The sequence below is a fragment of the Physella acuta genome, unplaced genomic scaffold (genome assembly GCF_028476545.2).
Source record: "Physella acuta isolate Inbredline_101_S28 unplaced genomic scaffold, ASM2847654v3 ptg000264l, whole genome shotgun sequence".
Taxonomy (NCBI): domain Eukaryota; kingdom Metazoa; phylum Mollusca; class Gastropoda; family Physidae; genus Physella; species Physella acuta.
In genome coordinates this window covers 1981422-2001955 of record NW_026731783.1, presented here as the reverse complement: position 1 = coordinate 2001955, position 20534 = coordinate 1981422, and the positions used below count along the sequence as shown (strand labels likewise).

The window sequence follows — 20534 nt, the reverse complement described above, 5'->3', positions numbered from 1 at the left end:
ACCCATCAGAGTTGGGTGGACTCAGTAATGTAAGGTACCCATCAGAGCTAAGTGGACTCATTAATGTAAGGTACCCATTAGAGCTGGGTTGACTGAGTAATGATAGGTACCCATAAGAGCTGGGTGGACTCAGTAATGTAAGGTACCCATCAGAGCTGGGTGGACTCAGTGATGTCCCTTTGAATCTAGCTAGGAATCAAAAACTGAAAATTCCAAAATAACCATCACATAACAGTAAAAAAAAAAAGTAATAAAATTTATAGAACACACTGTGATAAAAAGAATCTGTTAAAAAACTGATCATCCATTATAAAAGAATAGAAAATACATTAGAAAATAAGAAAAAATGAGTTACATTTGAAACAAAACCTCAGATTATCTTTTCCATTAAAGTTAGCATGTAAGTAAAATAGGTTTTACAGGACAGAAAAAACATATAACAGATGTATGTAAATAGACAAGAGTGTAAATATTACAAATAGTTTTGGCTTTTAACATTGGATGCACAATACTCACACACTCATTTAGGAATGTTGAAAGAATTTACAATGACAAAAAAAAACCATTGTTTTAAAAAATACTTTAAGCAATAAAATGTAAAAAAAAAATGTCAAGAGTATTCAAGTTCCTGCAATGAAAATAAAATCTGACAAAACAGTCAATAGCATGTATCATTATGAAACATTGTCATAGGCACAAGGCGAGTTGGTGGGTGGGTGGCGGGGGGGGGGGGGGGGGGGGGGGGAAGAGAATAACACAGACAAGAAGAACAATAATGATCAGGTCATGGATGCTAAATGGGAAAAATGTCTCACATTACGTTACAGCTGTCAGAGACGGTATACTCCTGTCGTATTATGTTTAAAATTTCAAAACTGTCAATGTTAAGAAAACAAATATATATATATATATAATTATATAGTATTTTTATATAGTGGGCCCTATATATAGTTTTATATAAATATGCATTTATTTATATAAATATGTATTCATATAAAAACATAAATATATTTATTATAGACTTATAGATATATATAAATATATATAATGTGATAAATAACTGCCTATGACTCTGCTAAAAATATAAATACTGCGGTATATTGTTGAAGGCACTTTTTGCTGTAAGTTTAACATTATTGTGCCACACAAAGCAGATTCATTTAATTATAACAATATATTATTGACAAGATGAAAGACACAAGTAAAACAGAAACAAAGAGTCGAATCAGCTAAAACAGGACTTTGAGTATGTAAGGCATTTAAAAAAAAATTTAAAAAATTCTTGTTTACCAGGGGACATAACTTTAAATAAGAATTATATTTTTATCAAAATTAATTTCTCATGGTTGTTTAGTTTCTTTTCAACACTTCGTTTAAAAACTTTAACATTAAAAAGACACTAGTAAATAATAACTAAAATTTATGGATAGAGGATTTTTTTTACTATCAAATATCTGACTCTTACAATAAATAGCTGGTGGGGAATGTTGTGTAATCAAGTAAAAAAATATTTATAGATTTTATGCTGCTTTAGGTAGGGGGAATGATTCTACACCAACAAAAATGTATTGATGTGTAAGATATTGTAAAAAGCAAACTTACTGAGAGATTATTCCTGAATGAGAAAATACTGTAAACATTTTTCAAATTAGATCTAAATCCCAGCAAATATTTCTAATACTACAGTAAGATGTATTTAATAATAAACATTTATAAATAAACAATTTTACACAAACAAAACATAATCAGTGAAGTAAAATAAAATTTTACAATAGAGAAATCTTAATTTGTTTTGTATGCTTTCATTATGAAACAATAATTTAAAAAATATAATCTCATAAAAATTACTTTAATAGTTTTGAAAAAAAAAATGTTTTGAGTACTTAATACTTAATGATTTCATAAGTTTTCTTTTGGAAACATATTGTAGTTTATTTCTTCTTTGAGAAATCTAACTTTACCATTCCTGGGTTGACCCACGTAAAACTGAAACATAATTCAGAAAGTTTGTTATTATGGAACAACCCTTACAATTAGCATAATTATTTATTAATGTCTAAAAATTATGTAATAAAAATTATTGCAAATAACAACTACAGTGACGGAAATATTTTGGAATGATATATTTGGAAATAATAATTTTAGGGATATTTTTGAGAAAGATATACTAGTGAGTGAATCTTTTAGTGATTATTAATATATTTTGGAATGGTATTTTTGGAAGGAATACTTTTAGTAATGTACAGATTGGGAGTGATTCTTATACAGTGATGAATACTTTACAACATAGCCTAGGCTTTTGTCCTTATTTTCCAGGATTTAACTTTAGCAACTACATAGAAACAATCAGGTCAAAAACTGTAACTTTCATTTAATGTTAACTCCTTCAAGCAATATTTCCCTAATATTACTAAAATGTAATTTGACATAACAGAATAAACACTCAGTTACAGTGCTTGGATATGAAGTTCTCCCCAAAAGCCAAAGTCATAATTCATTGCCTTATTTAGAGATACCGTCAGATGTGTATGTTTGTTAGACAAATCAAGACCAATATTGCAAATTGTAAGCATGTAGCTAGTAGTGTAAAAATCTGACATTATTACTTCATCTATTTTTGTACAGGTCAGTCAATGTAAAAACTATGACATATAACCTACAAGAGATTCAGAATCTTTTACAATAACTAATTCAGCCAGTTACACTTAACAATTCAGTTCTGTTACATGAACATGACACCCATGAAAAACCCATTAAACATGACACAAATAAAAAGCAACCCTTGAAATTGACACCAATCAGATGACACCCATAAACATGAAACCCATGAAGATGATACCCATGAAAATGACACAAGAAGATGACATTCAAGAATATGACACCCATAAAGATGACACCCTTGAAGATGACACACATAATGATGACACACATAAAGATGACACCCATGAACATCACACACATAAAGATTACAACCATGAAAATGACACAAAAAGCAACCCATGAACCTACCAGAGACTGTGTTTGTCCAGATAGTCTTGTACCGCTGGTTTTATTTTAGGGACGCCATCAGGGCTGTGTTTCCCTCTCCCCGTGATGACAAACACAACATTGTTGGTTTTGGAGAGGTTGTATTCTACAGCAGGGAGATAAGTGATGTTAGAGTGTGTTAAAGGTTAAAGGTTGTATTCTACAGCAGGGAGATAAGTTATGCTACAGTGTGTTAAAGGTTGTATTCTACAGCAGGTAGACAACTTATGTTAGAGTGTGTTAAAGGTTGAAGTCTACATCAGGGAGATAAGTTATGCTACAGTGTGTTAAAGGTTGTATTCTACAGCAGGGAGTAAGTTATGCTACAGTGTGTTAAAGGTTGTATTCTACAGCAGGGAGATAAGTTATGCTACAGTGTGTTAAAGGTTAAAGGTCGTATTTTAAAACAGACAATAAGTTTTGCTACAGTGTATTAGATGGTGTATTCTAAAACAAATAGAAAGATCTATTACTTGTTATTTCATATCTAAAGATGATAACTAAAAACAATTTTAATTATAAATAATCAAAACGCAGATTATTGTAAGGATGTCTTCATCATCTTCTCCTGTTTGTGCCCAAGAGACATTGGGCAGATGAAGTAGAGTTCATCTGGTTTCAGGGACCTCTGCATATATAGGGATGGTGACGTCAGCACTTTGCCCAGCCGCCTTTACTTTCCCTAGAGTGAGTTAGGTACCCATCAGAGCTGGGTGGACTCAGGATTGTTTCACTGACTTGAAACCCAGATTTGGGTTAGCAGTCTAGCGCTCTGCCGCTAAGCCATGTCACCCCATAGCTTTCTAGAGTATTAAAATCTTAAAAACTAAATAAAACAGTTTCAGTACTTTATGAAAATAAAATTGTTGTTGTTTAAGACACATCCCTAAAGTCACTAATTAACTTTAAAATATGATAAATGAATATTGTTAAGATAAACTCAATGGGCTTGATGCTTAATCTCAAACAAGCCAAAAATATAGATATTACCATATTCTTTTTGCTGCAGGAATTTCAAAAAAGCTTGCATGGCCTCTTTGACTGTAAACTGATGTAGATCCAATGTATCATTCAGACTCTGTGTGCTAAAAAAATTATATAAGTTAATTTCAAAAGACCAGATAGATCCATAAAACAATGCTGCTTGCATTACTTACTTGTTAAAAATTTCTCACAATAAATTCAAACTAGGTTTTAAGAATTTAAACTTTTAGTTTATCTACAGCAATGTTTAGTTTACACTATAACAACGTTAGAATTTACTATATATTTTATGTACGTAGGGCCTATATTGAACATATGAAATCATCTACATATATAATTCTCTTCTGGGAGACACTAGAAAACAAGCTGTAAACGCGCTCCCTACCATCCCCACCCCTACATGGTCTTAGTGAGCTGTGGTTCATCCTATGTTTACCTTTGTGGAGTCGGGTTTAGTGACGGCTATTAGGGGCAGATAATTTAGTTTGAAACGATTTTAAACGTTGGGGGGGGGGGGGGGGGAAAGGAAGGGGGGGGGGGGGTTATGGTCCTTAACGAGCTACTTATAGTGTTTTAAAGAAATATTTTCAGTGTCAGCGTACTGTCGAATTCACAAATTATGAAGTACTGAAAAGTAGAAAAAACAACAACTAAATAGCGGCGTATGTTATGCCACGGGCCGGCTCGTAATACTATAATTTTCTTCTAAACCTTTAGGATTAAACTGACTACAATGAAATCTAATCAGATACAAAGTGATCCATTCTAGCACTCAGGGTGAACTATCAACTTTCTACCTTTCCCATCCCACATTTATATTTAGATATTCCTGCTGGGGAAAAAAAGCGCCCTGCCCACATTTTTAAAGTTCAGGAACAATTTTTACCAGTCACCGCCCCTTAACAGTTTTTATTTTGGTGTCACACTATTGATGTAGAAAACAATGAAGTAAGTCTGTAAAGCCAAGTTATTGTCTATTTTCTAAATTTTGGCAGTGTATAATTTAGTAATGCAGCTCACACTGAGCTATTTTTTTTCTAACCCATTTGACCCCAACCCTCCACCAACAGCTAAGCCTCTTGAAACAAGCCCCTGCTTGGGCCACGTGTTTTGCTGAGTTTAGCAATGATTTCAAGTATAACTTCTAGATAGGGGTCGGCGTGGTCGAGTCGGTAAAGCTCATGGTTGCTAAACCGAAAAGTCTCGAGTTCGAACCCTCGGGCAGATGAGGCTCGTTAGCTGGGGGACAGCCACTCTTCTAGGAGAGACAACTCCAAAATCAAACAACTGCCGTCTTGTAGTTTGTTCTTGGTTGGACAAAGGCTATGGGAGCAAATCCAAAAAGAAAAGCAGGCTGAAATCGGAGTCAATGGCCTCAATGGCGCATAACCAGTTGACACGTAACGCTTAATTGTGTTGGAGGCGTGGTCGAGTCGGCAAAAAGCTCATGGTTGATAAATTCGAACAAAGTCTCTAGTTCAAAACTCACTGGCAGATAAATCTCGATCACCTTCAACACTAATAATTAAGAACGAAGAAGAAGAAGAAGACAAAGGCTATGGGAGCAAATTCAAAAAGAAAAGCAGGCTGAAATTGGAGTCAATGGCCTCAATGGCGCATAACCAGTTGACACGTATCCTTAATTGTGATGGAGGCGTGGTCGAGTCGGCAAAAGCACATGGTTGATAAATTCGAAAAAAAGTCTCGAATTCAAACCCTCTGGCAGATAAGGCTCGATTACTTCCAACACTAAAAATTAAGAACGAAGAAGTATAACTTCTAGATGAAAACGATATGTGCTAAATGAATCGGAAAAAGACAACAAACAGCATTTTCTTCAGTAAATTTTGCATTTTCGTAACCAACGGTTCACCTCTATCTGATTTAACTGCATGTATGTGTAAAGGCAATGAATTAAAGTTAAAATGACTAAACTAACACATGCATAAAAAACTAAAATTGGGTGTGGCGAAATATGCCCTTGTGGCAAGGCCCCGGAAAATACGGAGCACATCCTTCCGGAATGTTCTTTATATAGCCAGGCACGAGTCAGACACTGGCCCCTGCTCACCCCACTCAGGGAAAAGTTATATGGGGCACCTGCTGATCTGGAGACCACAGTCCAGTTCATTCACGAAGTAGTCTTGTTGTCTAAATCCTCCACCATATTCTCAATTAAGAACGAAGAAGAAAAAGAAGAAAGACTAAACTAAGTATTATTTTTGAATATCTATTAATACAAGACCTTTTATAGTGCTGAATACCACTTTCAAGCTGTGTGTCTTGCCATTGAGTGTAACCCTGCTAAAGAAAAATCAAAGAAAAGAATTCAGATTAGTTTTTAAAATACAGATTGCTTATTGTGTGAACTAATTACAAATAGTTTTAATATTAAAATACATATCAACTCAAATTTTTAAACAGCATTCTAATGATGAATAAGGTAGGCCTAGGTTTTTTTTAAAAGTAACGATTTTTAACAATCGTAAATCTTTCATGATCTTCAAAGAAATGGTATAAGCAGTATTGTTATGTTTTCAAAATGTTTTCAAATGTTATTTAAACTAAACCATTCATGGCATTATTATAATAACTCTAGTTGCATTGTCATACGCACAGAAATAGGCCTACATGTGGTACTAGTATAGCCAAAAACAATTAATAGAGCAAACATACTTGATTTTTCTTTTTGCAGCAACAGCAATACTGGGGAGAAAACAGAATTCAGATGTTGAATTTATAATGTACAAAAACATTTAAGTTAGTTAATTAGTTATTAATGTAGCTTAAGAGATAGATCTAAATAAAAGTATATATAAATCCAGTGGGCGTATCCAATGCCATAATGTGATAACTTCAAAATAAAATATTAATCAATAAAAGGTATTACTATTAGAATCTAGTCCTAGGACTAGATCTATCTAATTCTATGATAAAGTGGAGGGGAAAGGTAAAAATTATAGGCCTATATATAGGCCTATATCTATAATATAACATCAGTTGTCCACTATGCAGTTCTTTTACATTGCATCGCATTGTCTTATTATAAGTAATAGAGTAGGGTTTGTTTATATAACGACTTAAATTTATTGTATAGTTGCAAATTTTGACACTTTCAAATAACGTAAAGAAAATATTAAATAAACGCACATTTCTAAAACATATTAAACATATCAATGTCAAATATCATTTTCGTTTAGATTACTAGAAAAAAAAAGATACATTTTCATAACAGTAGGGTAAAAAAAACTAATTAATTAAAATCTTTCAATAGTTAAGCCAGGGGAGGTAATTTAAAAACAAAATTCAAGTTTCGCTAATAAAAAAACATGTGAATGCAAAATCTGCGGATGTCCAAAAGGGAATTATTGTTGGAATAATAAAATTAGCAAAATGTGAATGCAAATTCTGCAGACGTGTAAGATTACATTATTGTTGGAATATTATAATTAGCATGTATTGATAAAAGGCAATCTTTTATTTATTTTATTAACTGAACGTACAGTTTACTAATTATAACTTTTAATCAACTATTCCGCACTATTATACACACGTCATCACGTTCAAATTTGAGCAATGGTTTTAGTCATGCAACTCTATTGTGCATTTTTAAAATTAAAAGTACTGAAAAAAAATTTCATAAAAAACGTTATGTGAATGCATGGATTGATAATGTGCAATATGGTAGGTAAAACACAGATATTTTAAATACTGCCTTTTATTTATTTTATACTAATTATTATTTCTATCTTTCATTTTGCTGACAAGCTGGGGGTTTTATATTCGTTCACTAAATTGAATCAGGCGCAATTTGGCGCCACTAGCTAGACTGTGAGCACTATGCGTTTATGTTTGCATTTAAGTTGTGTTTATGATATGTGTGTTGTGTTTGGTTTTTGTTTGCATTTGTGTTTGTGTTTTCATTTGTGTTTGTGTTTTCTTTTGTGTTTGTGTTGTATTTTCTTTTGTGTTTGTGTTGTGTTTAGTTTTGTTCCCAAGTTGGTACTACATTTAAAAAAAGATTTACGGAGGCAGAGCACGGGTATGCAGCTAGTATATATATATATATATATTCATATATATATATATATATATATATATATATATATATATATATATATATATATATATATATATATATATATATATATATATACATATATAAATACAGTAGGACCATAAGGACCACATTACAATATAAATTTATTTTTAGGCGAGCGGGGGACATATGTCCCTGGGCGCCGACCTTAGGTGCCAAAATGGGTTGGAAAAACAAATTAAAAGTTTGAGGGGGGTGTGTAAATCAAAAGTTTAGGGGGGGGGGGGTGCAAATTGAAAGTTTGAGGGGGGGGGGGTGCAAATCAAAAGTTTGTCCCTGGGCGCCGGGAAGGGTCGCTACGCCTCTGCCACCAGTGTAGTTAGTTTTTAGTAAAAACTTTTTACAGACTAGGTAATGAGGTAGATCTATTAATAATTAGTGTAGTGTGGTTGTAGGCCCTAGACTAGAGTGTCTCAGTGTAGACAAGTATCAAGTAGTAGTAGTAGGCCTAAATAATAAATATCTACTGTACTGGGTAGCTCAGCTCGTTGGTAGAGTAGTTTACAAGATTAGTTAGTAAATAAATTTTTAAATAAATAAATATATATAGGCCTAATTATATTGATTAGGTAGGCTAGTGTTAGATCTAGTATTATTTTTAGGCCTATAATTTTACCACTAATATCCATCCCAGCACAGCAGTAAACAATATTGCAACTACTGCAATAATAATTGCGGCGTAATTCTCCATGGTTTCTGACACACAACTAGTCAAATCAGTTGAAATAGGTGGTCGTACTCTAGACAATAAATAATATTAGTAAGAAATAGATCTATATTTAAATCTAGGTCATGGAGTTAGGTAGATGTAAATTACGAAAAACAAAAGAGAAAAAAATATTTGCAAGTGCAAGACAGGCGCAAAATTAATGAATTACATGTATGAACCGAGGCCTAATAATTATATTTTCATATTATGGGGAGTCTATAATTAGATCTATATCATTATATTATTATAAATTATATTCATATTCAGTAACGGTACACTAGAATGTGGGGGGGGGGGGGGTTAACCAGATGACAATTTATTTTTTAATCATGACACCAAGGGGAACATGTGATAAAACAATATATTCTCAAGTTGAATCAGTAGTTAAATAAATGTCCAAATAAGTCCATTTTTTGGCAAAATCAACACAGTCTAGCCTGCTGAAACGGGGAATATAACTTAAGGAGTGGTTGGTCAGCTAAGACTAAAGAGTAGGCCTAGGCCTATACAATTTTGGGGGGGGGGTGTGGGGTCTGATTTTTTGTGACATTAGTTATGGGGACAGGGAAGAATGTACAAATCGGAAAAAAAAGCAAGCGTGACTTGATGTATGGTAGGCTCCAAATCGATGTATTCATATTTACACAATTCGATGTCGATAATTTAATTAGGGTTGTCCTCAAGGGGACATCACTGTGTTAAGATACAAGTTAGGTAAAATTCTTGGATTACTGGCCCTAATTTTTATATCTTAATTACTTTTCGTATATACGAAGTATAGAGAAAGTATTGTAATCGTGCAAAAAAAAATAAAAAAAAAAAAGAAAAAAAAAATCGAGATTTTTACAAATCTCGACGTTTTACCCTCACTGATACGGAAAAACATAATTTTACAATCTTCTCCGTATGTCTGTGTGTCTGTCTGTCAGTCTGTCAGTCTGTCAGTCTGTCAGTCTGTCTGTCTGTCTGTAAACACGATTACTTGAGTACCGTTACAGCTAGGTTGATGAAATTTCATATATATATATATATATATATATATATATATATATATATATATATATATATATATATATATGTGTGTGTGTGTGTGTGTGTGTGTGTGTATTTTATCAAAATCGTAGATCCGTATCAACTTTTGAGCGATTTCTGATAACCGGAAGTGGTACTTTTCCTACTTTGAATTTTTCAAAAGCCTATAACTTGAGTACTATTTCAGATAGATAAATGAAATTTCACACGTAAGTAAAAGATCTAACTTTCTACCTTCTGTCAAATTTTGAGTAATTTCTGTTGACCGGAAGTACTAATTTACGCTATTTCCGATTCCTCAAAAAACGCATGTAAATTTAGAAAGTACTGATAATATTGCGCACTATTATGCACATTTTGTTTTGGCGTTCGCTTGGTGCGCAATTCTTTTTTCTATGAGATTCTATTCTATTTTTAAAAGTTTAAGTAATTAAAAATCATGTCTATATTCCAAGTTATATAAGAATATTCGAAAAAGTTTAGGGGAGATCACTCCCGGTTTATTTTTATTTGGTAAGTCTGTCAATTTAATATGAGCCAGAGATAACCCATTATGTTATGTGACATCCAGTTTCTGTGTAACGTGACAATGAGAATCATGAGACTCAAAATTGAAGTTAATTTTTACTTACTCGTGTATACGGAGTATACAGAAAGTCTTGTAATCGAGATTTTTGTAAATTTCGACGTTTTGCACCTCTCTGAGTCGGAAACACATAATTTTGCAATCTTGTCCGTATGTCTGTGTGTCTGTGTGTGTGGGGGGGGGGGGGGGGGGAGTGTGGTGGGTGTGTGTGTGTAAACACGATACCAGCCCTATTGTGTAACGCCAAAACAAATACCTTCAAGAGTCAGCGACCGGTAAAACCCCCTCACCAACATTTTGACACAAAGGTAGTCATTATTGAAAAATTGCACACCATGCTGCGCACTACGACATTCAGGATTAAAATATAGGCACACATATAGCTTGTTTCCATTTTTAATCGAAACTTTGGAAGCATGCGCGCCATAATATTGTGCGTATAGTAAATTGAACCGCATAACATCTGTCAAGTAAATACTAATAACTTTATTAATTTCATTATCTTAAGTTATTTTTGTGATTTAAAAATGATTTTTAGGCTAACATGTACTGACATTATTTCTCAAACTATCAGTAAGAAGAGTAAGTTTTTGTCTCTAATTTATTGGTACAAAAAATCTTATGGGAAAATATTTTAGGAAGTTTCTCCCTTAGAACTTGCTCGAATATAGCCATCTATATTGAATTTTATAAGGATTTCAAGGTTTTCCTAAATAGAGCAATGTTTTTTACATTATCCCCCTCCCCCCCCCCCCCCATTTGCATTAATACTAATAGTTTCGCTGTCTGTGTATCTGACAAGAACGCTCTGTCTGACAAGAACGCTCTAGAGAAAACACAAGCAATTTAAAAACATGCACAGTAATTCGAAAAACGAAATATGACGTCGACACATTTAGCGCACAGAGTAGAAAATAATCTCAAACCCAGAGAGTGCTCAAAGTTATATGACGTCATTGATTTTCGCGTTAACATTGAATAAAAAGGAAATGTTGTCTAATCTTAATGGTTTGCGTGAAGAGTTTCTTGCATACAATTCTTCGGGTAGGGGCGAAGCCCCACCCCCCGCGTAAGAACGTCTGAGCCCCCCCCCCCCCTCGGGGAGGGGGCGGACACTGGAAAAAGTATATAATTATATTTCGTTGAATGGGACGGTAGACATGTTTTTTTTTGGGGGGGGGGGGGTGGGGGGGGTGGGGGGGTGGTGTGTGTGGGGGGTGGGGGGGTGGTGTGTGTGGGGGGTGGGGTGGTTTTAGTTTAGACTTTTTCCTCCCCAGAGAGGGGTGGGGGTACTTGAAATTTTCGGGGGCGGGGGTAGAATTTTCGGGGAAGGGGCGGACACTGGAAAAAGTATATAATTATATTTCGTTGAATGGGACGGTAGGCATGTTTTTTTTTTGGGGGGGGGGTGGAGGGGTGGGGGGGGTGGTGTGTGGGGGGGGGGGGGGCGGTGTGTGGAGGGGGTGGTGTGTGTGGGGGGTGGGGGGTGGGGGTTGGGGGTGGTGTGTGGGGTGGGGTGGGGTGGGGGTGGTGTGTGTGGGGGGGGGGGTGGGTTGGTTTTAGTTTAGAGAAAAGAGACAGCACTATCAAGCTAGCGCCCGGTGTATCCTTCCTCAACGGGCCATTTTTCTCGTTGCATAGAAGCACCAAAATAATCTGTCGCTAGTTTTTCAAGAAAATTTCCTTTCTACAAGAAGACACCGCCTCTGCTTAGCCGACGGAAACACTATTTTTTTTGATAACCCAGGGGATCGGAGTGGTCTAGCGGTAGAGAGCTGGACTGCTAACCCGTCAGTCTCGAGTTCGAATCTGGGTTCAAGTCAGTAGTTCGTCACCCAACTCTGATGAGTACCTAGCGAAAGTATAGGCTGTACATCCTAATCAGTGGGGAACTTTACTTACGTGGGTCTACTACCTCACAAAGAATAAGATACTGTTCACGATCAGTTTTTTCTCTCGATACATAGCTTATATAACTAGGTTTTTAATCTCCAACCGTGAGACTGTATAAGCATTTCCTACTTTTGTGTTACCAATTTCCATCAATAGACTTCCAAAAATAGACAAGTTAGGTTTTTTTTTTTTTTTTGCAGGATCGTTTTCCCATGTTATTATTAATGTGAGAAATTAGGAACAGTGATGTGTTGGGACTGGGCTTAGGGTTTGGGATTGGGATTGGGGGAGGGGGGCGGGTGTCGGGCATTAATGGCGTCACACTCTTAGGGGGGAAATAGGAGACCGGAGAGGGGGGGGGGGGGGGTCCTTACGTCATTTTATGACGATGTGCAATGAGGGGAAGGGAGAGGTTCGGATAGTGTGGAAAGTAATGATAGCCGATAATTCGCGTTTTTTTTTTAAAAACTGTTTTTGTAAACTGTAATATAAATTGATTAATATAGTCTTTGTCGACCGAGTGCAGTCAACATTATAGAAAGAAATCGATATTAAAAAAAAAAACAACTTCATTTTTGAATGGGGGGGGGGGTCTGTGGGGGAGATATGTGACATACTTGTTTTTTTTTTTTTGGGGGGGGGGGGGAGGTTTGGCTTTTTGTGACGATGTGTGATGAACTTAAAGGAGGGGGGGGGGGAGTAAAAATGGTTTAAAAAGCGTGACATTATTTATGGATGACACCTAGTGTCAGCTATGATATTAGCAAGATGCAGTTTTACTTTTATTAAATACGAGCCGACCCGCTGCGTATCATACGCCGCTATTTAGTTGTTGTTTTTTTCTACTTTTCAGTAATTTATAATTGGTGAATTCGACAGTATCAATGCTGCCACTGAAAATATTTGCTTAAAAACACTACCCCCCCCCCCCTCCCCCCACGTGAAAGCAGCCTTCTCTTAGTTACTTCCTCTAAGTTTAAAATCGTTTCAAACTAAATTATCTGCCCCTAATAGCCGTCACCAAACCCGTCTCTATGATTGTAAAATGTAAACAGCGTGACCACAGTTCACCAGACAATGTGGGGGTGGGGTGGGGGTGGTAGTGATAGTGATAGAGAGAAAGAGAGGGGACTGCAAGGAGGCGCCTGCAGCTTGTTTTCTAACGGCTCCCAGAAGAGAATTATATATATAGATATATAGATACTACCCGCATCCTAACACCCCCATTTCTTTAAAAGATACCATTATTTTAACATGATCAGACACATCCCCTTGATTGTAAAATCTTGTTTAGGTGTTGGAGTGTGCACAATCAGTTCTCACAAGATATCACATCATTGACTGGGCGAGGAAACCCTTTATGGCCAACAGTTGACGTGTGTGTGTGACCTACTTAGGAGCCAATCAAATGCGACATTTTTTTTACCGAGGTTTCCAAGAATTTAAACCAGCACATCTAAAAATAAAATACGCTATGCACAAGCTTTTTCTTAAAATCGGATTTAAGGATTTTCAATCGAGTGTTAAGCTTATTATCGATTGATGTCATCTAACACTGGAGTGAACTAGTGGATAACTCTAGCTTTAACTATACTATAATAACACGCCCATCTTAACACCCAGGAGCTTGTGGATAACTCTAGCTTCAACTACAGTAATACACCAACTTTAACAGCGAGGAACTATTGGATAACTCTAGCTTCAACTTGACTAACACACCCATCTCAACATTCAGGAACTAGTGCATAACTCTAGCTTCAACTTGAGTAATACGTCAATATTAACAGCGAGATAACTCTAGCCCCAACTAGAGTAACACACCCATCTTAATAGCGAGGAAGTAGTGCGTAACATAAGCCCTAACAAGGCTTACACAACAACCGTAACAGCTAGGATCTAGTGGATATATCAAGCCCCAACCTGTCTTACCCAATCTCAACAACCAGGAGTTGCGTGTCCACAAAACACGATAAGAACACACCGACTTTATTGAAGTTGGCTACATACACACTCATACAAACATCTAACTGATAAGGGACCAGAGGGAATTTAACACATCGAGGAATATTATTATGGACCAGGGCGGGGACACCTATCAACGGACACAACTTAGATACTCATGGACTAAAATTAAGAGTCACAAAGTGTAGACATCAACGGATAAAACATAGATACTCATGGACTAAAAACTAGAGTCAAAGAGAGTAGACACCCATCAACGGATAAAACATAGACACTCATGGACTAAAATCTAGAGTCGCGTAGTGTAGACATCAACGGATAAAACATAGACACTCATGGACTAAAATTAAGAGTCACAAAGTGTAGACATCAACGGATAAAACATAGACACTCATGGACTAAAATTAAGAGTCACAAAGTGTGGACATCAACGGATAAAACATAGACACTCATTGATTAACAGCTAGAATCAGAGAGAGTAGACACTAATTACCAACGGATAAAGCATAGATCTAGACACTCATGGACTTAAAACAAGAGTCTTAGAGTGTAGACAGCCATGGAAGATGATGTTCGTAATATTATAATTGGTGTTGTATGTGGAGTTGTGGTGGCAATTTTGATAATAGGGGTAAGTACGTTTTTTTTAGTTTTTAAGTGTGTATATTGACATTTATAATGTATGTGATAAGTTTGTTAACATTGACTCGACGTGTGTATATTGTGTAGTGAATTGATAGAGACTGAAATACAAAATTCTGGGGAGTACAAGACCAAAGTACACAGTGTAGCAAGATTTAAACAGTTACAATACGATGTCAACATAACTTGCTGGGGAAAGGGTGTGTGTGTGTGTGGGGGGGGGGTGAGGAGGGGTTGATGACAAAGATAAATACAGTATCGTAATGAAATTGGAAAGTGTGGGGTAGATATAGACAATGGATGCCTGGTTCGAGATTTATTTGATAGGTTCTGACGTGTTCTTGTGTTTTGTCAATGTTGGTTTCTGTATTGGCATATTGATCATGCATATCTATCTGTATTATGCTATATATATATATATATATATATATATATATATATATATATATATATATATATATATATATAAAATTGGCATATAATATATATATATATATATATATATATATATATATATATATATATATATATATATATATATATATATAATTGGCATAATATATATATATATATATATATATATATATATATATATATATATATATATATATATATATATATATATATATATTTGTTGTACTTTTATCGTCTACAGTTGATTTATTATCGCTGCAGAAAGAAAACTAAGGTGAGTTTGCTCATAACGAAATATTGTTATAGATTGTGAATTAAAAATGACCTAAGTTGACACCTTTAATTGACTTTTTTTTGTGATGGAGATGGTGGGAAGTAAAAGTTATTTAAATAAACGTGACATGTATAGACAACCCCATGTGTTTATTTTTTTCTATTGCTGTGTACAGAGAGAGGACGATGTTGAGAACCAACTAAATACCGAAACCCAACGACCGGTGTTTGGTGAAATTGTGCCTGGTGTAATCAGACATGACGTTGTGTTACATGAAGTCACCAATGAACTCAACACGCAGACGACCAGCAGACGACAAGAACAGTTAGCTGAGTTCAGGAAACTACAAGAGCAGAGTCGTCTGCGAGAGCAGGCGCGGGAGCAGGAGGCGCGTCGTCAAGCTGAGGCGAGGCAGCGTGCAGTTGAGGACCAGCTGCGGGCTCTACGGCTTCAGGAGCAGGTTCAGCAACAGCAACAGCAACAACAACAACAACACCAGTACCAACAGCAACAGCAGAGAGGACGAGCTAGACAAAGACAAAAGAAAAAGCAGAAAAAAAGAGATTATACAGCGTCAAGAAGTCCCTCCACTCACCGTGCGGGGTAAGTTTGTAAATCAGTTCAGAGGCGTCGCGAGGCGGGTGCGGGGGCGCGGACCGAACCGGGTGACACCAATTTTGAGGGGGGGGGGGAGGTGACACAAGACAAAAAAAAATGCAAAATATATAGAAGAACATTGCTTTTTACCAGTTCGATTAATGGTAAATTAGAGTTAAAAAGTCTTTTTAGTTTTAAATTGACAATCCCGACATAGGGGTGGGAATAGAAGGGGGTCACACCATGCTAACTATCGAGAAAACCATGAAATGTTGCTTTGTTTCTTTTTGAATTAAATAATGTATTCGCAAATTCTCGTGATTTGGCAAAATGGGATATATATATATATATATATATATATATATATATATATATATATATATATATATATATATATAGCCTATAATGTTTTTCAAATTTGCTGTGTGGGGGGAAGGGGGTGACACCATGAGGTGCCGCGCCGGGTGACACCCGACCTAGCGACGCCACTCCAACAGGTACATAGTTGGTTAGTGTGTAAAGTTTAGGTGTTGTGTTAAGTTTATCGGGTACACTAAATAGACCACCATCAGTGTTTGTTTTAATGGGTTAGGTTTAGGTTTTGTATTAAGAATAACCGATCGGTTACACCAGATACATAGGTAGTAAGTTTGTTCGTTAGGTTTAGGTTTCGTATTCAATTTATTTTAGCGGTTATACCAGATTCTTAGGTGGTTGGATTATTAGGTTTAGGTTTTGTGTTAAGTTTAATTTGTCGGTTACACTAGATAAGCCATCATAGGTAATTGGCTTCGTGGTTTAGGCTATGATCGTGTGTTAAGTTTAACTTATCGGTCACATTATGTGCGTAGGTAACTACCTACGTACCTGATGTAACCGATAAGTTAGGTACTGTGTTAAATTTAACACGTCGGTTACATTTGATACCTGTGTAATAAGTCGAATATTTATTTTTAACCCTCAATAGAAAAGATTAAAATTTTGTGTCACGTTGTTTTATTATAATTACTTCCCCCCCCCCCCCCCGATCACCAACATACATTCTAAAAAAAAAATTAGCTTATTATAAGGAAGCCTTCTTATCAGTGTAATGTAAGTGTCAATTAAAAAAAATGTTTGTTTATGATTGTCAGAGTACCAGGGAAGACAATAGACTTACATAATCTGTCAGTGCATGACGCCATGATGGCTGTGATCAGCTTCATAAACAACAAAGAGCAAGGTAAACAGTGTGCGCAACTGTTTATGTGTTTCAGTAAACAGTGTGTGCAACTGTTTGTGGTGTTTCAGTAAACAGTGTGTGCAACTATTTGTGGTGTTTCAGTAAACAGTGTGTGCAACTATTTGTGGTGTTTCAGTAAACAGTGTGTGCAACTGTTTGTGGTGTTTCAGTAAACAGCGTGTGCAACTATTTGTGGTGTTTCAGTAAACAGTGTGTGCAACTGTTTGTGGTGTTTCAGTAAACAGTGTACGCAACTGTTTGTGGTGTTTCAGTAAACAGTGTGTGCAACTATTTGTGGTGTTTCAGTAAACAGTGTGTGCAACTATTTGTGGTGTTTCAGTAAACAGTGTGTGCAACTGTTTGTGGTGTTTCAGTAAACAGTGTACGCAACTGTTTGTGGTGTTTCAGTAAACAGTGTGTGCAACTGTTTGTGGTGTTTCAGTAAACAGTGTACGCAACTGTTTGTGGTGTTTCAGTAAACAGTGTGTGCAACTATTTGTGGTGTTTCAGTAAACAGTGTGTGCAACTATTTGTGGTGTTTCAGTAAACAGTGTGTGCAACTATTTGTGGTATTTCGTATCTCTTGTTTCTATTGCCACTTGCGGTGTTGTTATATTAAGTTCTGGTATGTCAATATTTGTGACTTGACTTTGACTTATACCCTCTCTTCCGCTTTCCCTGGGGGTTCCACTCAAGGGCTTGGTGCGTAACATTTGGGTAAGCCTTTCTTAGCGTGTGTCCCACCCAGCGCCACTTCCTCCTTCTTATTTGCACACCTATAGGCTCCTGCCTTGCTTTCCTCCATAATTCTATGTTCGACACTAGAATTATGGAGTCTATGTTTGTGATATGATTATATCTCTTGATGTTTTAGTGTTTGCGCTATTGTTATATTATGTTCAGGTATTTCACTATTTGTGTTATTATTATATCTCCCGCTTGTATCAGTACTTGTGATATTTTTAATATACTTTCTTAAATTACTAACAGAATACAACGACAGCGAATACCGGCGCGTTGACCGGTTTCTCTACGTCATCACTGGTCGAGGGCGGCACAGCAAAGGTGGGATACCAAAGATCAAACCTGCAGTAGAAGGCTATCTGCAGAAACACGATTACACGTGAGTTATTGAATGAAAGTAGTGGGATGTGGCAGATTCGATTACATTATGATGGATTCTGATCAAAGGTATCGACTTTTGTGCTGCTTTAATGGGATGCAATATTTAGGGCTAAGAATGGTAGTCTTAGGGTGTGAGCCGTTTTGATTGAATAATAAAGTACAATAATAAAGCATATAAAGTATAATAAAGTATAAGATCTTTGTTGAGATGAAATCTGTAATGTATGTGAGTGAAAGTCTTGTTTTTTAGACGGATTTAAATAAACATGTTTACAATTAGTTTGAAAAGAAGTTTCTTCCAGGCATCTACAAGTCTACCGCCCCCCCCCCCCCGAACGAAATGAAAATTATATAGAAAATAAATACTTTTAACAGTGTCCCCCGTCCCCCCAAAGAAAGTCTACAGCCCCTCCCCCCTGAAAATTTCAAGTGCCCCCCCCCCCCGGAGAAAAAAGTCTGGAAGAAACACTGGTTTGAAAAAAAAAACTTTATCTCGCAAGTACCAAAACAAGAATTACGTGACCTACTTAAAGCCCTATAGCCTATGTAGAGCAACTTCTTCCCACCAATTGACCTGCTATCTGTTTTAACACTTCGCTAACGACCTTGACCTTTTCTCCAGGCACACCTGGGACGAGCCTGGTGGCATGGTCACCATTGACCTACTTTCCAAGAGACACAAGTAAAAATAGCTGTCACAATTGACCTACTTTCCAAGACGCTCTAATACAAAGAGCCATCTCGGTTGACCTACTTTTAAACAGGCTAACCACAGATGGACCTGAGCTGACCTATTTTCAAAAGAAACGCTGCTACAGTTGTCTGCGACCGGTTGGCATACTTTCAGTTGATCTACTAAAATAGCACCAGTGAATACCCAATGCTTAGAACAATATGACATCAGCTTCAGCAGCTTTCGAATAGGTCTTGTAAGTAGGTCACAACTTCTCGTTCTCGTACTATGCAGCTAGTAGATTTCGAGACCGTAGACTTACAAGCCCTATTGCAGCCAGTCGATTGATACAGAAAGACCAAGAGAGGGGTGGATGCAGGCAGGCATTGCCACAGTAAGATGACGGTACAAACAATCGTCACTGTACCGAGCAGAGGCGTAGCGACCCTACCCGGCGCCCGGGGACAAACTTTTCGATTTGCACCCCCCCTCAAGATTTCGATTTGCACTCCCCCCCCCCCCCTCAAACTTTCGATTTGCACCACCCTCAACCTTTCAATTTATTTTTCCAACCAATTTTGGCGCCCCTAAGGTTGGCGCTCTGGGACATATGTCCCCCCCCCCCCCCGCCCCCCCCCCCCCCCTCGCTACGCTAGTGGTACCGAAACGGTGCCAGACAGGAAGTGACTCCATCATTTCTCAAGATGCAGGTTCGACTCCTGGTGACGGCATGTCAAGTTTACAAATTTCCATAAACTGTACATGCCTAATTAAAGTGTCCATGATAAATTAAAGTGTACCTGACAAATTAAAGTGAACATGGAAAATTATAGTGTACCTGATAAATTAAAGTGTACATGCCTAATTAACGTGTAAATGGCAAATTAAAGTGTACCTGATAAATTAAAGTATACCTGACAAATTAAAGAGTACATGGAACATTCAAGTGTACATGATGACAAATTAAAGTGTACTTGATGAAAAACGTGTACATTAAGACAAATTGATGTTTATCAGGCAAATTAAAGTGTACCTGATAAACTAAAATGTACATTGCAAATTAAAGTGTACAAAAAAAGCTTACCTGACAAATAAAGATATGACTTACAAATTAAAGTGATCGTAACATTAATGTGTGCTTGGCAGAATGAAGTTTTCCTGACACTTTGCATGTAAAACATAAAAAAGAAACCAGTGAATAAAACAATATGCTTTATAATATGTTTCATGCAATTTAATGTATTAATAAGCTGATAATTTTTTGGATTAGTTGTAATCTCAAGACATTAGATAAG

The 20534-nt window shown here is 36.3% G+C and overlaps 1 protein-coding gene and 1 long non-coding RNA gene across 2 annotated transcripts; one reads left to right on the top strand and one right to left on the bottom strand.

Moving 5' to 3' along the window:
- Positions 1-1856: 1856 nt before the first annotated feature.
- On the bottom strand, positions 1857-6315 carry LOC131939040 (uncharacterized). The gene is made up of 4 exons (XR_009386383.1): positions 6257-6315; positions 4018-4112; positions 3010-3133; positions 1857-1986 (listed from the first exon to the last, which is right to left on the bottom strand). It is a non-coding gene; the product is annotated as an uncharacterized LOC131939040 (long non-coding RNA).
- A 9434-nt stretch (positions 6316-15749) lies between these two features.
- LOC131939081 (putative serine/threonine-protein kinase irlF) lies at positions 15750-19721 on the top strand. Its single transcript, XM_059297312.1, has 4 exons — positions 15750-16225; positions 17353-17441; positions 18432-18564; positions 19189-19721. The coding sequence occupies exons 1-4, from the start codon at positions 15750-15752 to the stop codon at positions 19250-19252; spliced, it is 762 nt and encodes a 253-aa protein (XP_059153295.1). The 3' UTR covers positions 19253-19721.
- The last annotated feature ends 813 nt before the right edge of the window (positions 19722-20534 follow it).